At 39.6% G+C, this 21,853-nt stretch overlaps 1 protein-coding gene across 1 annotated transcript in view; it reads right to left on the bottom strand.

Moving 5' to 3' along the window:
* The window catches only part of RINT1 (RAD50 interactor 1), a gene marked incomplete at its 5' end in the record, with an annotated part of 24,700 nt that extends 2,847 nt beyond the window's left edge, over positions 1-21,853 (bottom strand). Inside the window, 11 exons of the mRNA XM_079711765.1 lie at positions 5,162-5,361; positions 6,864-7,001; positions 7,538-7,763; positions 7,862-7,972; positions 9,731-9,887; positions 10,409-10,558; positions 10,657-10,830; positions 13,363-13,604; positions 17,282-17,466; positions 21,318-21,363; positions 21,812-21,853. Coding sequence (XP_079567891.1) covers positions 5,162-5,361; positions 6,864-7,001; positions 7,538-7,763; positions 7,862-7,972; positions 9,731-9,887; positions 10,409-10,558; positions 10,657-10,830; positions 13,363-13,604; positions 17,282-17,466; positions 21,318-21,363; positions 21,812-21,853 — 1,671 coding nt within the window. The remainder of the gene's footprint in view (positions 1-5,161; positions 5,362-6,863; positions 7,002-7,537; positions 7,764-7,861; positions 7,973-9,730; positions 9,888-10,408; positions 10,559-10,656; positions 10,831-13,362; positions 13,605-17,281; positions 17,467-21,317; positions 21,364-21,811) is intronic.

The following is a 21,853-nucleotide window of genomic DNA, read 5'->3' as shown; positions in this document are numbered from 1 at the left end:
ACAATCCACCTGCCAACGCAGGGGACACAGGTTCGAGCCCTGGTCTAGGAAGATCCCACATTACCGCGGAGCAACTAAGCCTGTGCAGCACAACTACTGAGCCTGAGCTCTAGAGCCCATGAGCCACAACTACTGAGCCCACGTGCCACAACTACTGAAGCTGGCGTGCCTAGAGCTCATGCTCTGCAACAACAGAAGCAACGGCAATGAGAAGCCCCCGCTCGCCACAACTAGAGAGAGCCCGGGCACAGCAGTGAAGACCCAACACAACCATAAACAAATAAAATGTAAAAATAAAGTATACAGTTCAGTGGCTTTTAGTACATTCAGAGTTGTGCATCTGTCACCACAGTCAATTTTAGAACGTTTTCATTACCCCACAAAGAAATCCCACACTCTCTGCCATCGTCCCCCAAACCCCTCCTAGTGGTTCCCCACCCCACCCCCTCCTTGTTCCTGGGCAACCACGAACCTCCTTTCTGTCTCTAGACCTGCCTGTTCTGGACACTTCATATAAATGGATTCATACAACCTATGGTTCTTTGTGACTAGCTTCTTTCACTTAGTATAATGTTTTCAAGGTTCAACGATGTTGTAATATGTATCAGTATTTCATTTCTTTTTATTGCCAAATGATATTCCATTATATTTACCCATTCATTAGTTGACAGACATTTGGGTTGTTTCCACTTTTATGAATAATACTGCTATGAACATTTGTGTACAGTTTCTGCACAAACATATGTTTTCATTTCTCTTGGATATATACCTAGGAGTAGAATTGCAGAATCATATACTAAATCTATGTTTAACCTTTTGAGGAACTGCCAGACTATTTCCACAGCAACTGTACCATTTTACATTCCCATCAGCGGTGAGTGAGGGTTCAAATTTCTCCACGTCATGCTAATAAATGTTACTATGTCTTTTTTATTATTGCCATCCTAGTTTGTATGAAGTGGCATCCCATTGTGGTTTTGATTTGCATTCCCCTAATGGCTACCTTCTTTACGTGCTCATGTTTTTCTAGACACAGATTGAGAGTTGTAGTAAACCTAGAAGATACATGAGTTAACAGAATTAAAATGTCATTCTTTTACAATATTATTTTAGGTAGAATTAGTATTATTCTTTCTGCCCTACAGGAAAACAACGCTGTGGGTAATTAGCAAAACGTTAAAAACAACCTAAATGTCTATTAATAGGGGACTGGGCACGGCTACTAGGGATTGTTCAGGGATGACATGTGAGAGGCCATCTTGGCACTTCTGCTGGAGCTGTCAGGGAAGCGGCAGTGTCCTTTTGAGGCTGCTCATGGACCGCAGAAGCCTGGAGCCACCCATGGTTATACTTACCAGAGCCGGCCTACGAGGGAAGCCAGAAATGAACAACTTTAGAGCAGCCATGCCTAATCCTTTCAGTTACACAAATTCCTCACCTCCTCATGCCACCCCACTCCCCTCCTTAGGCCAGCGTGAATCTGGGTTTCTGTCACCTATGACTGAAAACTTCCTAATTCTGAATGGCTGGGTTATGTCAGGCTTAACACAGTCTGGCAATGGACAGACAGCTGTTAGTGGAGAATCTAAATGAATGGAAGGTGAACTCTACTTTTTTCTGTGTAATACAAGAGCTTACATGATTTTTATTTAGAGCATTCACAGGCTGAAGGACTGTGAATGTGATTAAATGATTTTTTTATTAATTATTTTTGTCTGTGTTGGGTCTTCGTTGCTGTGCGCGGGCTTTCTCTAGTTGCGGTGAGCAGGGGCTACTCTTCGTTGCGTGCGCGGGCTTCTCATAGTTGTGGCTTCTCTTGTTGCGGAGCATGGGCTCTAGGCGCAAGGGCTTCAGTAGTTGTGGCACGTGGGCTCAGTAGTTGTGGCACACAGGCTTAGTTGCTCCACGGCATGTGGGATCTTCCCGGACCAGGGATTGAACCCGTGTCCCCTGCATTGGCAGGTGGATTTTTAACCACTGCTCCACCAGGGAAGCCATAAATGATTTTTGATGTTAAACAGAATTTGTACCATAGTAACATACGAAACACAAAATTCATTCATGACTTGAAGAGTCAACTCTAAAATTTGGTTATTTCTCTGTTGACAGAAGGACCCAGTTAATTCAGTATCAGATTATAAATTTTCTAAGGCTAGGGATGATGACCAGTTCATCTTTGTTAACAGACTATGGCACTGAGTAAAGTAGTTAATGATGTTCCACAAATATTTCATTGAAGCTAAAAATGTGGCCCTGAATGAGTCTCTTATTAAAATCACTGGCATAAGAATCAAGAATGACAATTTGTTTCACGAAAAAGCTTAGCAGAAAATGGAGCGCTGTGGTGGGGTGAGTGAATAAAGCACTTACTAAAATTTGGAACATGACACATAAAAGTACATAATGAATGGATGAATGTATTTTGATTAGGTGACTTTATAAAGATAAATGCATTCATCATTACACTCCACTTATATTCATTTTATGATATAATTATTTTCCTTGCTCAGCAGAATGATATGCACATGTATTTCAGTTAACATTTTTGTAGAAAAGGCTTTAAATAATTACAAAGTCCCAGCCAAAGAGTCTAGATTAGAATAAACTATGATTGTGTTTATTAGGTATTTATCTTGTTTATATCTGTTATTAGTATATTTATTTTTGTTTCCTAGTTTTTTGGCTTACTACCCTGATAAAGACTTTTTCATTTTGTTTTTTCTTTCACAGTAAAGGAAAATATCTTCCATATAATGTGCTAGCAGTATACAATTTTTGTCATAAATTCATAATTTAAAATATATTCTTGTAATGTTTTCTAATTCAGGCATTGAATATTTTAAATGCCTGTGTGTGGCTATATTTCATTTCTGCTTTTAATTTTTGTTTTATTACATTAAGACTTGACAATGTATAGAAATTTTAATTTACCTTTGTTCATATTTGTGACTCAGCTGGACACACTCAAAAATTGTGTTTCCCTTAGTATACTGTGGACTTACCACCAATCTCCAGTTAATTAATCTTTCTAATTAACTCTGTAATTATTCAGTTCCCACTTTACCACATTTTAAAAGGGATGTTTTTAAGTCTTTAGTTAAAATTATAGTTGTTTTATTTTCCTATTTTCATTTAATGACACAATTATACACATAATACTTATATTTATAATGTGTCTTCATATTCATTATCCTCAGTATAGTTTTTTCACCATTAAATGTATATTTTACTGTTTTATGGTCATCTTAATCCTGTGTTAATGCTTTCTGCCATGAAATGTACTTCATGGGCCTTGCTGGATTTTTGTATCCACACATATGATCTTAGAACAGTGATTCCTAACCTGAGGACACCCTGTCCAAGAAGGAGGTCTTGGGGCTTCCCTGGTGGCGCAGTGGTTGAGAGTCCGCCTGCTGATGCAGGGGACATGGGTTCGTGCCCCGGTCCAGGAAGATCCCACATGCCGCGGAGCGGCTGGGCCCGTGAGCCATGGCCGCTGAGCCTGCACGTCCGGAGCCTATGCTCCGCAATGGGAGAGGCCACAACAGTGAGAGGCCCGCGTACCGCAAAAAAAAAAAAAAAAAAAAAAAAAAAAGAAGGAGGTCTTGAAGGCCTTCTGCAATCATTTTAATATCTAAAACAGCTAAAGGAATTAATCTATTTATGTTAAGGCTATAAAGACTAATTAAGTTTCTTCACTTTTAGTTGGAAGTACATATAAGAAAATCTGGTTACCAAAAGCCCTGATCACCAGTATATTCCTTGGATTAATAAAAAGAATAAAAATAAAGTACTAGTTAATAATTATATTTAGGCAGGTCAAATCTGCCAACACATGGACTCTGCATGGAGAAAGGAAGGATAAGTAAAATCCTTGGAGGTAAAAGGCCTTTCACAGTACTTGTTACTAAATCCAGGGTTTTGATTTTTAGATTTATTTAAAATATACCTTCCAGGGTAAGAAATTAGTTAATTTTTTTGGATGTGATAATGGTATTGGTTTGTTTGGTTTTTTTTTTTTGGCTATATCAGGTCTTAGTTGCAGCATGCGGGATCTTTCGTTGCAGCATGCAGGCTCCTCTCTAGTTGTGGCGTGCGGGTTTTCTCTCTCTAGTTGTGGCGTGTGGGCTCCAGGGCATGTGGGCTCTGTAGTTGCAGCATGCGGGCTCTCCCATTGAGGCACATAAGCTCAGTAGTTGTGGCACACGGGCTTAGTTGCCCCGTGGCATGCGGGATCTTAGTTCCCCGACCAGGGATTGAACCCGCTTCCCGTGCACTGAAAGGTGGATTTTTTACCGCTGGACAACCAGGGAAGTCCCCTGGTGTTGTGTTTTTAAAAAAGGGGTTCTTATCTTTTAGAGATACATATGAAAATATTTACCATGAAATGTATCTGAGATCTACTTCAAAATAATCACACATGGGGGTACAGCAAAGGTTTAAATGAAACACAATTGGTATAAGAAGCTGGGTGAGAACTTCCCTGGTAGTCCAGTGGTTAACACTCCACACTTCCAGTGCAGGGTGGGTGCAGGTTCAATCCCTGGTTGGGGAACTAAGATCCCATATGCCATGTGGCACAGCCAAATTAAAAAAAAAAAAAAAAAAAAAAGCTAGGTGATAGGCACATGGGAGTTCATTTTACCATTCTATTCACTTTTGAATATGTTTGAAAATAAACAAAATATTAAATAATTTTTTAATGTATGAAATACTTAGGTTAAAAAATGTTTCTATTTTTATGACTCTTCATAATTTGTCATGTTTCGAAGGCATTAAAAAGGTATCAAATGTTATTCTTTTATTTTCCTTAAAGTCTTGAACTTTATTGATTTTGACACCATTATACAATCTTAGCTTTTCGCGAGATGGCAATTACCATTCATGACATTTACCAAGTTCAAAGTCTAAAAAAGGAAAATAGTTCACTTTATAAACAACAATTTCACGAAAAGATGGCTTTTCCAATGATTAAAATATCAGGATTATTTAACCATTTGAGACTTGAATGAGAAAAATATGTACTTTAATCACACCTCCTAAGTTTGGCCCAACTGTGATTCTGCCTAACGTGTATTTTTGCTTGCTACAGATTCAACATTTCAAATGGTAAAACTGTTCAAGTTACTAATATATTACTTAATATAAAAGATTAACTTACAACATTGTCAGCCCAATCTGCTAGTACTGTTGAGATATAGTTCACGGCATTAAGAATTGCACAATATCGAAAGCCAAGGGAAGCTCTAGTCTCTTCTTTCATCACCTGTGTTAATCGTATCCTAAAATCATCTACTAAGTCCTTCTGTAACTCCAGGAACTGCAGCTTTCTGGAAGCTGTGGGAAGATTTTTATATCTGTCTGTGGAGAAAGTTAACAAGACATACGAAGGTTTATGGTACCATCCATGACATAGTTATAGGTTTTTCCTACTGACTGGCTTTGGTGCCTTTGTCAAAAATCGATCAACCATTCAAGTATGGATCTATTTCTAAACTCTCTAAGGACGTGGGTTTCTCAAGTATTGGTATTTGTCAAAACTCATTGATCTGTATACTAAAGATCTATGCATTTCACTGTATGTAAGTTATGCTTCTAACACACTGTAAATTAACTATACTGCAATTTAAAAAGTTATGCCTCAATATTTTAAAAAGGCATATGAGAAACTTATATACCAAAACTATTCTATTTCTTCAACAAATAAATGACATTTTTTAAGAAAGGAAGGAGGAACTAGGATAGGTTAGAAGAGACACATAGTTAAGGATTTATAGGAGAAACGCTAAGATGTCTGAAATATTCTTTAAAATACTTCAGGGGAAAAAAATCTGGATTTTGGGGGGAGAAAAACACATAATAGAAAAGTTGACAGTTTTAAACCTTAGTAACAGATACCTGAAGGTTCGTTATGCTACTTTTATATATAGTACAAAATTTCCATAATAAAAAAAAATTTTTTAATCAGTTTTGCTAAATTTTTTTGTATTTTAGTGTTTTTCATATTTTTCTTACAATTAGAATATAGAATTTACTGACTGGCCTGGAATGACACCTCTTCAGGTTACTAGACAGGCCCAAGCAATGGACAAGACACAGGATAGTGGCAGTGAGGGCTCAGTGGCACCTGGAGAACCAGCAGGCCTGCAGTGCCCTGGGGCAACATGGATGGCTGCAGACCAACCAGGGCTAGAGGCGGCTGGGCCACCCTCCAGCCAGAACATTCTTGCACCATAGAAGAGGTCCTATTACTATTCCAATCCCTAAAGTTACTTTATTATTTTACTGTTCTACAATCTTTGATATATCGAGGTGAAGAAAATAATATATAAAATTTAGGTCAATCACCATTTACTGAAGACACTCAGAAAGTTGAAAGGCAAGAGATTTCAGGTAATAAAATTAAATTCTTATTTGTTTTTATGTAACGATTCAGGAATTTTCCCCTCATGGAAACTAATGTTTAAGATCTTATTTAGATTACTAAAAATCTAAAAGCTGGAATGCTGTGCTAGAGTTCTGCCAAAATAGAAACTGAATTTGAAGATATTATAATAACCACTATATATTTTGTCGAACTACCTGTAAAGTACCATGTGAAGATTCAGTACTTTCATCTACTTTTTAAATTTTATGTATTGAAGTATAGTTGATTTACAATGTTGTATTTAATTTCTGTTATACAGCAAAGTGACTCAGTTATACATATATACATTCTTTTTCATGTTCTTTTCCATTATGGTTTATCACATAATGGAATCCATCCCTCCACCCCCCACCACCCCTTGGCAACCACAAGTCTGTTAAGAGTTAGTACTTAAAAAAAAAAAAAAAAAAGTTATATCTTAAAAGACTGTACTTACCAGTTATAACCAAGAGTAGTGTCATGAACGTTTCTGCACAGTCTGGAACTTTCATCTCATCCACATCAGTGATATCCTTATATTGGGATATCCAGGCAGCTTCTGACGAGAGCATTGAGTCCATTTTTTGAACAGCAACTAATAAGCAGGAAAAAGGATTATGTCAAACAACTAGTTACAGATTGTTAGATTACAAATTCCTAATCTTTCAACTCATAATCTCTTAGGAATGGTAACTTTTCTATGAAAAAATAAATCTATAACCTCCTACTAGTTGTACTATATTTAACATGCTCTATTCTAGAGTTAAATAAGATATTTTACTTCTCCCTGCCGTACCTACCCAAAATCTTCAAAATAGTTACACTCACTAGACAAGCCACATCCAAAATGATTCCAGCAAGAACAGAAATACTATACGTAAAATCTATAAAACAGTTAAATATATACTGTACTGGCTTGAATATTCTACCCTAGAAACGTGTAGAGTGCAATTCTAGGAAAAACTGAAGCTTGATGGGAAGAAAAGAAAATAAGATGATCTCTGAAGGCAACTTGGTAAACCCTAACCAAGAAAAATATAGATGGCTCTAGTTTCTACCCAGAACTAGAGAAAATTTATATACGCAAAAAAGAGGCATCTCTCCCCACCCCACGGCCACGTGAGCACTTACATTTTCTCTCCACAGTCAACCATCTCTGAAAATAGGTCTCTTCTGACAGAATATGCATACAATTAGCAAAAGTGCTGGGATAGCCATGAACGCTGTGTAGTTCTCTTTCAAACAAAAGCACTTCATCCACCAAATGACAGAAGAGACTGTCATCATAGAGCAGACAAGGAATATCAGCAGCTAACTTTTCAAGAACCAGCATCATAAGGCCCCGAGAAAATTCAAGCTAAAAAAATATACATAAGCATAAGGTAATGAAAATGATAAGTTATTCATGGACACCTACAACTCTAAAACTGAAATGCTTTGGACAAAGTCTCTTACCCTTGCATTTACCGAAGAGCCTACTTTGTCTAATATTGGCTGAATCTTCTCATCCAGAAACTGAGTGTGGTTCCCAATCCACATAAGTACCTGAGCCAAGTACCATTCAGGCTAAGGAAGGAGGTAAACAGTTCGAATTCTTAAGTCATTCCAACTAGAAAGTTACAGTTAAATGTCTCTATTTAATTGTAGACACACAGTACTTACAAAAATTAGTTGAAAATTCCTATATGTAAGAGCACAATTTCTACTCTGAACTTTAAATTCATGCAAGGCTTAATAATCAAATGTTTCCCAATATACTCCCAATAAATTTCAATAATGTGGCTTACGTCAGTAAATCATAAATTTACAATGCCATAAATATGTAAAACCTAGTACTTTAGAAATATGTAAAGTATAAATATTATATTATTTTTTTTGAAATAACATTCCAAAATAATTTTTAAACATGACCGTCTTCTGTTTTGTTCTTTTTTTCAAAAGCTAAATTAAGAAAAACATTTGGCTGGTCTGCATTACAAGAAATACAAATGCTTTAAAACAGGTATAATTACAGAAGAGTAATATAAGTATGCAGCTTTCTAAACTGTCCCTAGAGATGATTCTATAAACCTTCCAAGTTTTGTTGGACAGGAATTCTAAAACATTTACTGGAAGGTAAAACCCTGCTGTGTGCTAGATGCTGGGAATACAGAAATGAAAAAGGGGCAATAGCTACTCTCGGGGGCTGCATAGTTCAGGCTTGATGTCAGAGTACTAGGACCACTGGAACCACACTTCAGGAAGCAACAATATAACTCACAATTTTCTTACTTCAAATGATCACTGCCTCTCTACAGTTCAGGTTTATTGTTTTGTCTCACTTACACTTACTAATAGGTTCTACTCTTCTTTCCACCAACACCCCATCCAAAAAAGGAGGAGACCCATGAAGTACAAAAGAACAAGGTGAATTTAAAAACCAGAAATCCATCGTCACTCGGCTCCCTTCCTATACAGGTGTAACTGCCTATCCCTTGATTCCTTTAATATTCTATAAAGCCTATAAACTCATTTATAGATGACACGTACAATGCCTGGTGTAATCTGGCATTTAATAACATTTACTTCAAAACACCGAGAAATTAAGAATATATATTTTAAAAATAAAACATGTCCCTGTTACAAAAAAAAAAAACACTTACCGAATCCCTCTGCTACTTGCACTGCATTAGATGTAGCAAGACTCAAGGATAAACAGTATCCAACCCCTAGCAACTCCCGAGGTTATAATTCTCAACAAATTCAATCAAATTTCATTGAAAACAGTTGTCAGTGATTGTTTTTCTGATCAAATTAAGGAAAAAAATCTCAACAGTATGCCCAATACACATGGGTATAGCCCCTCAACTAAAATGTTGGTGATAATTTCCTCAAAGCCATTCCTGTCACTAATCCCCATACTCTGTCTTGCACAGCTACAAATCATTTTAGCATCAGCACTTCTACTCAAAAACTAATGCTCTACTATCTTTTGATTCTCACTTTTCTTTCTGATATATTTATAAACCCGAAGGAGCAATCTGCACAGTGGAACACATGTGGATCCAGTTGTAAAAAGTGCCACAGCAAATGCTACAGCACACCCCAGGGGAAACTTCAGAAACGGGTCAGATGATGTGCTAGTGAGTGAGCTGATTCCTAACAACAAATCGACACAAGTCCCAAAATATATCTGTAAAGGGCAGTGACAAAACAGGAATTTAGCTCTTCAGAGAAAAACAGAAATGTGAATAGAATCAGATTTTAACTCAAACCAGCAAAAGTACAGAAAGCCTTAACATTTGCTATTAATAAAAACCAAGGGCAAGAATTGGCAAAGCCCACCTTGCTTATAACATTAGTTTGTCGGTTCCCTCTGAAGTGATACCTGAACCTCTTCTGAAGGGGAGTCAGCATAACCTGGACGGGCAGGATGACAGAAGGGGACGCAGGGAGAGAGTATTTTTCTGGAAGGTGTTTTGGCTCAGTAAGTAATTCATCTCTGACATAGTCAAGTCAAGGAAAAAGAAAAGCATATGTATATGTGTGTATACACACATTTTTCCAAGAGACATATGATACTAAGTAACATTAATTATAATACAGATAATATGTAGACTAACTTTACATTACATATGACTTCGGTAAAAAGTACATGAAAAATGTTATTAGAATTAATCTGTCTTTCCTAAAATAAAGAATAATAAGTAGTAAGGAAACATTCAAGTAATCGTGCTATTAAATTAGTACTAAGTTACTAAGGTTTCTTCCCAATTGCCCATTTTTTTTGATTGTCCCATGAGACCTGTATGTGATGCAAACTTGCGCGGTCATGCATTTCAGAACTCCTCACAGCCCTCCCACCCGCATGCAATTTATGTGGAAGGAGGAGAGTCCATGGGCATACATAGATCAAGTGCAAACCCACTACTCCCTGGCCACTTTCAGAAAGCTTTACTCTCTGGCCACAAATCCACTCTAGAAAAAAGAAATTTTAGTGAGTTTTAACTCCAACAAAGATACGAGGTTTGTAGTTTCAGGAGCTGACAAAATAGTGTCTCCAAGTTACTGTATATCTCAGGGGCACTGGCTGGTCGACTTATGCCAACAGTTTGAGACTGAGGGGGTGCGATGAATGGCCAATGAAGCTGTGCTAAAATTTCCTCAAAGTCACTGTAACAGAAAAGTGACACAAGTATTACAGTAAAATACAGTGAGCACCAAATATCCATCTGAAAGCAATTACCATGAAATATGGATAAATTTCTTACCTTGTAAGCTTGTCCTTGAGAATTTTATGCCAGAATTTAACAGTGGCTCTCATGAAACCAAGAAGATGAGTACAGGATGATTCCTGAAGCTTGATGTCAAGTTCTGCCATAGAGACCAGAGTAGAAGCTGCCTCTGGGACATTATTGGTCATCAGATATTGCTGAATGTTATCACTGCAAAACAAGGCAAAGCAAACTGTAAAGACAGTTTGTTCACAATAATTCCAAATGTGGAAAAACTGCTGCTTCCTCCTGCTTTATATAAAGCTACATCCAAGAAAGAAGGAAGCGCCACCTTGTAGTGGCTTTTTTACCTGATACCTAAGTCTCTGGGAGCCTGGAGTCCTCAAATTCAGCATCCTTCTAAGAACAGTGGCCTGTGTTCAGGATACCTCCCTCCACCTTTCCCTTCCCACCCCTCCCAAGGTAACAGAATTTTCCTTTGTCACATTCCCTCAGGCACCACTCATTTCTAATAAATCTGTCTTTGACAGAAGTCTGTCATATCTTAATCCAAAGGGGAGAATGTGGGTGGCATCTGGTAAGGTCAAATATGGCAGACTTCACTTTGTACCTACTTTGCCTAGCTAAACTGGATTACAGCAAACTTAGGGAGGTGGCACCTCAGAGTCTAGTCCTTTCAAGTTACTGTTAGCCAAGTTGCAGACAAAATTTAAGGTAAGCTCTAGAGCGAGGGTAGCAAACTCAAATGCCTGGAAAGGCCTGATGGGCAAAGTAAATGAAAAAAGCAAAGTGGGCGGGGACTAGGACAAGCTAAAAAGCACACACCCCATCCTAAGGCTCCGGCCAAGTGCTGCCACACTGGAGTGTAGGTCCAATGTAGCCAAATCTTAAAATTTTTCAAGAGAATCCAGAAATCAAGATTTCCATGTAAAATCAAACCAATTAATCAAATTCTTTAAAACAAGCCAAATACAACCTATCTTCAGGATTCATTCAACCCATGACTACCATTTTGCATATTGGCTAAATAAAATGAAACATTTAAAACTGAAATGTTTCTTTTGATGAAAACAACATTCCACATCTTAAGCCAGAATAGGAACAAAATTTAACCTTTTCCATAATTAATCTCAGTTCAGGGGTCGGAAGTGCTCTCCCTCTAGGCAGCCTGTATACATCCTACCCAGGCTTGGCCACTGCGCTAGGTGACAGTAAGCTGGGACTCTCATCCCCCGCTGAGTGCCACACTTCGGTTACGCTCCTGGGTGGGCACAGCACCCTCCTTAAGCACAGGAATGTGTGCCACCACCCTGCCCATCTCCACTATGCACTAGTACTTTCCCTTCTCCCTCCACCACGAGCGGCCTTTGTTCTCCACCATCACTGCTTCAGGCCTCAACAATCACACTGATCTCATGTGTGTATTATTCTATTTCTGACAGCCCATTTGGCCTTCCCCTACACTCATTCTCTCATTTTTCGTTCTTCTCCTTTCCTAGTCATTCTTACTAAGTTTTTAAACAGATTTTGTCTTGTTTTTTAAATTTTTCATTTATTTATTTACTTATTGGCTGTGTTGGGTCTTCATTGCTGCACGCAGGCTTCTCCCCAGTTGCGGCGAGCGGGGGCTACTCTTCGTTGCAGTGCGAGGGCTTCTCATTGTGGTGGCTTCTCTTGTTGCGGAGCATGGGCTATAGGTGCACGGGCTTCAGTAGTTGTGGCATGCGGCCTCAGGAGTCGTGGCTCGTGGGCTCTAGAGCGCAGGCTCAGTAGTTGTGGCGCAGGGACTTAGTTGCTCTGTGGCATGTGGGATCTTCCCAGACTAGGGCACGAACCCGTGTCCCCTGCATTGGCAGGTGGCTTCTTAACCACTGCGCCACCAGGGAAGTCCCCAGATTTTGTCTTTTATAGCTATTTTCAGAATTTAAATCATGAAACCAAAAAATCGACCAATGTAGGCAAAAAATGTTAATATAGCTTGTTTGAAAGGCAATACCAGACACCCACAATCAACTACCAGTGATATGTATTCAATTCAAAAAGAGGTACAGTAGACCCTTGAGCAACATGGGTTTGAAGTGCATGAGTCCCCTTATACACAGATTTTTTTCAGTAGTGAATACTACAGTAGTACACGATCCCTGGTTGGTTGAATCCGTGAATGTAGAGCTATGGATAGGGAGGAATCGTGGATACAGAGGGCTGACTATGAGTTGTATGCAGATTTGACATCTGAGGAGATGCTCCTAACCCCTGCGTTGTTCAGGGGTCCACTGTATTTCTTTATTTTTCCCTATTCAAAAGCAGCAGGACTCTGTTTTTCATCTAATAATACTGTGTAGCTCTTCTTAGGTGATACCCATTGAAAAAAATTCAAATTATAGAGAAAGCAATCCATTTCATTAAGTGACCGTCTCTAAAAGGTAAAAGAGGAATATTACCATGCTGATGAGCTGTTTTATTAATTTGGCATTATAATCATTTTTATCATGTGTTCACAATATAACTGTAGGACTTAAAATTTTTTACTTGGATTACTTTCTTTCAAACGCAAATTAAGCTCCCTTAAAAGTTTATGTTCATTCATAATAAAGGAAAAGAATCATTATCATAATGCTATTTTCATAACAGGTAAAATCACATTATTATAATCTTTAATTAACTCAAATGGCATGCATGTACTCTCTAAGACATAGCCTCAAAGGAAAATAATAATTATGAGAACAAAGAGGCCTATTTTACCTGAGTTCTTCAATTTGTGAAATCCATTTAAGATAAGCAAGATGCCGTTCAATCTCTTCAATTTGGTTAATCATGGCTCCAAGATCTTCTATCCAGGGCTGTGCGGTCAGCAGATGGCTGTTAATGGAACTGAAGAGATGGCTTTCTTGCTCCAGAAAGTGATTAAGGAATTGCTTTGATTCTTCTGCATTTTTTAAGGCACTCTGAATTCTTTTAGGGATTTCTGATGAAACTGTAAGTACCTGCCCATACCAAAAACAAAAAATAAAAAACAGCAGCAATCAGATAAGATTCTCATAACCTTTTTTATTAGTTACCTTCAAAATGCATGTTTGTTCTAATAGAAATGAAAATTGTCATTTAAAAGCTTCAGAAGAAACGTTGGATTTCTGCATCCTGTACTAACCAAACCTCAACATGAAATGCTCTATGTGGAGGTGGTAGGAAGGGCCCCCAGTAAACATCTTTGGATCTACCATCATGAAGCTCAGCACTTTCAGAGGGTCCAGCCAAAGAACATTTACCTGCTTTATCTACTAATAATTTTCTTTCAAAAACAAATGAGGCTCTAATTCTAAAAGTCTGGGTAACTATTTGCAAAAGTTCCCCAGGTGATTCTGATTTAAGCCCAGATTGAGAAGGAACTATTGACTTTGTAAGATGATACCCAGGTAATGCCTTTAGATATGATATTTATTAAATGAATTTTTCTTACAGCAGATGGAAAAACATATACAAATATCAGGCATCAGTACAATATGATAAGAATATTATAGAGGAATTTCAATTTAATCAACACTGATTAGATACTCTATACCAGGTACTGTGCTAGGGTCTGACAGATAAATTAGACATAGCATCTGCCCTTAAGCTCAGCTGGTATGGAAGAGAGATGTAGGCAAACCTTCAACAGTGGGATTAGTGCAATAAAAAAGATGCCAGGTGTAATGGTGTACTAAGGCAGTGCTTCCCAGACTTGAACGTGCATAGGAATCACCTAGAGATCTGGTTATAGTGCAGATTCAGACTTAATAGGCCTGAAGTAGGGACTGAGATTCTGCATTTCTTACAAGCTCCCACACTTTGAGTAGAAGGTTTTGGGGTGCAAGGCAATTGTGCTTGCATGGCTCATGCACCGACCTTTGCAGGTTGGGTGGAAATTTTTAGGGAAGTTTGGAAGGAAAAGGCATTTCAAGTAAAGAAACAGCTCAGTCATGATGAGAGAACAGCAAAGAGGGAAGCAAGGTACAGAATCCAGTTCAAAGAAATGCAGAGAGAAGAGATGAGCCCAGAAAGGTAGGGAGAGACCAAATCACGGGCAGCATCTTGAGCATTAGAAGAATGTGGGCTTTTCCCGACAGGCAATGGGAAGCCGTTAAGAGTTTTTATTAAGGGAATAATTCAGTGGGATTTATGATTTACAAAGTTAGATTTATGATTTAATGATAAATAATCATGTTTATTCTCATATTATTTATAATAATAAAAACTGGGAATAGCAAAAAGGTCCACCAATAAGGTCCTGATTAAATAAATTATGTACAGCTGTATTTGAATACCATAAAACCATTAAAAAAGAGAGATCTATATAGATATAATAGGAAAACCAGTAGTATATTACCTTAATTGTAAAAAGTTAAGCTATGCATATTTTAAATACATATATGCTTGCATACACATTTTAACTGTATATATTTTATGTATTTGCTTATTTACATATAGTAAAGTTTCTGTAAGGAATAAAAAAGAAAGATAGTTACTGTGGCAGTAGGAAAAAAACAGAAGATGGGCAAACTACCATCAAACGCAAGAGAGAATGCAGCTCTAAACTGAGGTGGTGGCAGGGGATGGACACCAGAGACATCAAGGAGGCAGAACTCAGGTGTCTTGGTGCTGAGGGTGGAGTAAGGATAAGGAGGCGCCATCCAGGTCTCAGGAATGACTGACAGGCAGATGCTGGTGCCATTTTCCAAGACAGGGAAGCATCTTAAGAGATGGATCAATACAGCTTTGGACATGCTGAATCTGAGGTTCAGTTAGGGACTTCAGCGGAAGCTTCCATGGTCATCAGGGAAACGAGCCTAATTATATTAAGTCCAAGAGCAAATAGTCAACTAGGAGAGAACTGAGGTGCTCGGGATGGGAAAACATAAGAGGACTGATAACCTGGGGATAAACACCAGCGTGTCCCTGCAGAGTTTACTTAACCTAATTAAGTAGTTACACAATATAAATCTTTTTTTTTTTTTTTTTTTTTTTTGTGGTACGCGGGCCTCTCACTGCTGTGGCCTCTCCCGTTGCAGAGCACAGGCTCCGGACACCCAGGCTCAGCAGCCATGGCTCACGGGCCCAGCCGCTCTGCGGCACGTGGGATCCTCCCAGACCGGGGCACGAACCCGTGTCCCCTGCATCGGCAGGCGGACCCTCAACCACTGCGCCACCAGGGAAGCCCCAATATAAATCTTTTATGTTTGACAAACACAGTGTTGCAAGTACAGGAACTCACTCATTTTTCAGTTTAAGATTACACTCACTGGATTTTTTTTTAATTCATTTATTTATTTTTGGCTGCGTTGGGTCTTCACTGCTGCGCGCGGGCTTTCTCTAGCTGCGGAGAGCGGGGGCTACTCTTTGTTGCGGTGCGCGGGCTTCTCACAGCGGTGGCTCCTCCTGTTGCGGAGCACAGGCTCTAGGCACATGGGCTCAGTAGCTGTGGCTCACTGACTGTAGAGTGCAGGCTCAGTAGTTGTGACGCATGGGCTTAGCTGCTCCGCGGCATGTGGGACCTTCCCGGACCAGGGCTCGAACCCGTGTCCCCTGCATTGGAAGGCGGATTCTCAACCATTGCGCCAGCAGGGAAGTCCCCCACTGGATTTTTTAAAACATTATTTCAGGTAATATGTTTATTATAAAAAGAAAAAACTTGAAAATACAAGAAGATATAAAGAAATCACTTATGGGACTTCCCTGGGGGCACAGCGGTTAAGAATCTGCCTGCCAATGCAGGGGACACGGGTGGAAGATCCCACATGCCGTGGAGCAACTAAGCCCGTGTGCCACAACTATTGAGCCTGAGCTCTAGAGCCCGCGAGCCACAACTACTGAGCCCGTGTGCCACAACTACTGAAACCCATGCGCCTAGAGCCCATGCTCCGCAACAAGACAAGCCACCGCGATAAGAAGCCTGAGCACCGCAACGAAGAGTAGCCCCCGCTTGCCGCAACTAGAGAAAGCCCGCGTGCAGCAACAAAGACCCAACGCAGCTAAAATAATTTATAAAAGAAGAAAAAAAGAAAATAAATCACTTATTAACCAACCACCCAACCAACATTAACCATTATTATAATGTTATACTTATTTTAATGTTTTCTTCCTATGTGTGCATATATTAAAAAATTGGAATGATGGTGGTGTAACATTTTGGTATCCCATGAATTTACTTTTAAAAGCACATTAAAAGTCATTGTGGGCTTCCCTGGTGGCGCAGTGGTTGAGAGTCCGCCTGCCGACGCAGGGGACACGGGTTCGTGCCCCGGTCCGGGAAGATCCCACATGCCACGGAGCGGCTGGGCCCGTGAGCCACGGCTGCTGGGCCTGTGCGTCCAGAGCCTGTGCTCCGCAACGGGAGAGGCCACAGCAGTGAGAGGCCCGCGTACCGCAAAAAAAAATAAAAATAAAAAAAAATAAAAGTCATTGTATGAAAATGTCAGACATAAATCATTATCAGTAGGAACTTTCTCTTTTACATAATTTGTAAAACACCTAGCACATTGTAGGTCCTTAAAACCTATTAAGCAGTTTTAAATGATTAGACTGTTTGTCACAATCTATATTTTCAAAAATGCCTATATAATAATGGTTATATTTACATTATAATGAGTATACTACTGATATTGTTTCAGTGAGTTATAATACTTGCCTGTTCTTCTAACTGCATTTTACTTTCTGTCATCTGTTCTATGAGTTTATCAAGTTTCTTTAAAGATTTAAGGTCATTTCCGACTTCCTTTTCTATAAATACCGCCACATAGGAAGGGAGATCACCGTTATCTGTACGTTCACAGACTGGTTCATTTCCAACGACAGCTGCAACATTTATGTCACCTAAAATGAAAGAATAACAATTACTCAACACCACTAAGTACTATGGAGTTAAAGGAAATGCAAAAGATATACAAGGCAACATATCTAAGGCAACATATCTACTTTCAAAAGTTAATTTAAAGAAAACACTACCTATATATGGCATTTTTGTATTTATAGTACTTGTGTGTATATGTATATGTATACACACATACACAAAAATACCCAAATGAATATAGTGTGTGTAAATGAATATATGTATATATACATACACACTATATTTTATATATTTATATAAAGCAGTCAGCCCTCCACATCCATGAATTCAACCGACTGCAGATAAAAAATTTTTTTAAATCCAAAAAGTTCCAAAAAACAAAATGAGTTTGCCATGCTCTAGTAACTATTTACATAGCATTTACATTGTATGCAAAACTATTATTATTATTAGCATTAGGCATTAAGTAACCTAGAGATGATTTAAAGCATACAAAGGATGTGTGTGGGTTACGGGCAAATACTGTGCCATTTTATATAAAGGACTTGAGCATCCAGGGATCTTGATATTCGCAGAGGTCCTGGAACCAATGCCCCATGGATACCAATGGATGACTGTATATATTTATATATATATATGGGTATATATATGCATATAAATACACATACACACACACACACACACACACACAAATACCCAAATGAATAGCTATAAAGCAATCTATCGATCAAGTACTACTACAGAATGCTTAAGAACTCAGGAAATTCTGAGTGAAAGAAAAATTACTAAACTCTGTCCTAGTACCCACAGGTTGCAATAGATGTTGGCATGACAATGCAGTTACAAACAGATACTAAACTTTTCTAGACAACTGTGTATCTTAAGAATCTTTTATTACTGGGGGGAAAAAGGTCAAATCTGATTCTGCTGATGCAGCTTTTATTAAATTAGTAATATATTTTCAAAATTTGTGAGGAACCAGATGGTATAGTCTAGAATAACACCAAAGGAGGACTCTGGTTTTAAAATGTTTTTAAAAAAAGAAAAAAAAAAAGGTATTGAAAGATCTCAAGTATATGAAAAAAATCTGAAAGGGAGACCAATGAGTAAAAACTCCTGATATAAAAGAGTTTTAAAAGCTTCAGATGCGATTGTACAAAGATGTCCATTTCAGGGATTTCCCTGGTGGCGCAGTGGTTAAGAATACACCTGACAATGCAGGGGACACGGGTTCGAGCCCTGGTCCAGGAAGATCCCACATGCCATAGAGCATGTAGAGCTCCATTTGTAATTAAAAAACATTGGCTATATTCCCCACGTTGTACAATATATCCTCATAGCTTTTTTTTTTTAATTTTTATTGGAGCATAGTTGCTTTACAATGTTGTGTTAGTTTCAGGTGTACAGCAAAGTGAATCAGTTATACATAAACATATATCCATTCTTTTTTAGATTCTTTCCCATATAGGTCATTACAGAGTACTGAGAGAGTTCCCTGTGCTATACAGTACGTCCTTATTAGTCATCTATTTTATATATAGTATGGTGTATATGTCAATCCCAATCTCCCAATGTATCCCTCCCTCCCCCTCCCCCTCTACATCTGTGACTCTATTTCTGTTTTGTAAATAAGTTCGTTTGTCCCATTTCTCTATATTCCACACATAAGCAATATCATATAGCTGTCTTTCTCTGACTTACTTCACTCAGTGCTATGTTATACATAATAGTTTGTAATTCTAAATCCCCTACCCCTATATTGCCCCTCCCCGCTTCCCTCTCCCCACTGTTAACCACTAGTTTGTTCTCTGTATCTGTGAGTCTGCTTCTCAAAAATAAAGTTTTAAGGAAACGGCAATGAAAGGCAAGAGGTTATAATCAGTCTCGTTAAAAAACAACAGTCACTTCTGACAAAATGAAGATAAGAATATCTAGATAAAGATATGCCTAAATGCAAACTGTAACTACAAGAGATTAACATAATATACACCAGTATTTAGTACTGTGTATGTTCCCCTCCCCCAGGCCTTAAAAAAACCAAATTTTCCTTTGTTCTCTTCAATTTATAAGAATTAAAAGCTTCTTCACATGCAGTGAGAATGAGTAGCCCACTGGTAGGCAGAAGTGAAACTAGTAAGAGTCTATGCCTCAACTTCCCTACTATAAATTCTAACATTTGCCCAGCCTACACTCAAAGGTTGTAAATGGGACTAAAATCCATGTTTCCTGAATTTCAAAACAATATTCTTATTTTCTCCTTCAGAAACGATCAGAATTGGCTGGTCTGCATCAAACTTTATTACTACAGGACTCCATCTACTATTAAGTACAGGAGTCACAGTGTCGACTTTTTTTTTTTTTTTTTTTTTGGTACGCGGGCCTCTCACTGTTGTGGCCTCTCCCGTTGCGGAGCACAGGCTCCGGACGCGCAGGCTCAGCGGCCATGGCTCACGGGCCCAGCCGCTCCGCGGCATGTGGGATCTTCCCAGACCGGGGCACGAACCCGTGTCCCTTGCATCGGCAGGCGGACTCTCAACCACTGTGCCACCAGGGAAGCCCACAATGTCGACTTTTTTAATTTATCTTATATAAAACATGTGAGTTGTGTGGTGTATCTGCAGACACAGAGGCAGGGCTATGTGCAGAGGGAATGTTTTGTGAAGATAAGCTCACTGTAGCTTAGGGAGTAAATTCTATCTTCACTTTTTACAAAAAATTATACTCTTTTGATTTAACCATTTAAATGCAGCATAGTACATTCTTAGTCAAATGACATTCTTCAAAATGACACAATGGTGATTTGGGGGGGTGGTTAATGTCTCTCCTTTCCTCTGTTTTTTTGTAAACAGCACTTCTAATTGCAAAGAAATTGACCAAGCCAACAAAGGAGGGTCTACGGCTCAGTGGCCTCAACGTCCCAGGCATCTGAATGGGGCAAAGGTGGAAATGGGAAGGGTTAAACTGAACGATACGAGGTCCTCTCACATCCTTTAACTTGTGGCAGCTGTGACTGTCAAGTGCTATGAAGCACTCAGAGCTTGCTTTCTGAGGCAGATTGCAGCAACAGGCAATGTTAAGGGGAAGTCTAACTCCTAAAGCCAATATGGTAACACAAGCACCCTTTCTGTTACTACTACTCATTCCCAGACTATTTGCCGTGGTGAGAAGAACCAAACACCCTCTGATGGAACAGCTGTTCCGTGCTTCCCCCTTCCTCTCCCAGTACATTTCACTTCAAAACGCCCTGAAGATTCCTTGATTTCCAAAATCTTGCCACGTTTAGCTTATAAAAGTAAAATACCAAATGTCCACCCCCTGGTGTATGCTCCTGTCCTAGGAAGGAAGTGGAGATATTGACCTTTTCCCTATCCAGTTCAAGGTCCAGGAACCAAGTTATCTGTTGTGCTCTTCCCAGATCAACGATTACCTGCAAATTCACTGAAGGTAAATACAACTAAACAAGGATCGTTTGACTCCTTTGAACGCAACTAAGGTGGTGGTCATCTCTCCTACATCATTAGCCCCTCGCATTTCCTGATGCTTAATAAGTTGATGCTTCACTAAAATCACAGGCAGCCCCCAGTTACTCTGAATCCAGTATGAGGGCAGCACTGGAGTGAAACCACACAAGTCCCTGCACTAGGTAGGGGACAGGAAGCGCTCTTCTCCAAATCACCCCATATTTTACCGTCTTGAAAGGCAAAAATATGTGTATGATGATAATCAGTATTTAATACAGAAAGAGAAAAAGAGATGCTTCATCTAAAAGATAACAGGCTAAGACCCTTCTCGATGCAGACCCTTGAGGGCAGAGTTTTGGAGAGATGGCTGAAAGAAAGTGGAGAAAGTGCTAAGGTGTCTGGAGTCCGCTTACTTTTCTCCTTGATGTTCTTCCTTGGGTCACCATTTTCAGAGCAGCACTAGAAGGAGAACAGGTGTGACAAACACATGAAGACTGAAGTGATAGGTGGAACTCGCACAGGGTCCCAGAGGGCATCCACTGGAAGACAACGAGGTCCCAGCCGCCTCCCGCTGGGGCCTTCCTGAGACGCCAGGATCTGGAGGTTCTAAAACGGGCCACCTCCCTGGGGCCACCACTGCCACCTCCCCAGGCCCGGCCTCCAGGGCCACCTCACCAGAATGACCTGTGTCATCTCACCGGGATCACCAGAGCCACTGCACTGGGACCACCTCCCCCGGGAAGTCTTTGCCACCTCGCCAGAGTTGCAAGAGCCATCTCCCTCGGGCCACCGCAACCGCGTCCCCAGGCCGCCAAGGCCACTTCACCGAGGCACCCTCCCCTGGGAGGTCTGTGCCACCTCACTGGGCCACCAGTGTCCCTGCCCCGGGCCATAAGGGCCGCCTCACCCGGGTTGCCGGCGCCTTGCCGAAATCGCCGGCTAGGAGCAT

This window comes from Hyperoodon ampullatus, assembly GCF_949752795.1.
Source record: "Hyperoodon ampullatus genome assembly, chromosome: 9".
NCBI lineage: Eukaryota > Metazoa > Chordata > Mammalia > Artiodactyla > Ziphiidae > Hyperoodon > Hyperoodon ampullatus.
Note: the sequence above shows the minus strand (reverse complement) of the source record. Positions and strands in the feature narration are given on the sequence as shown.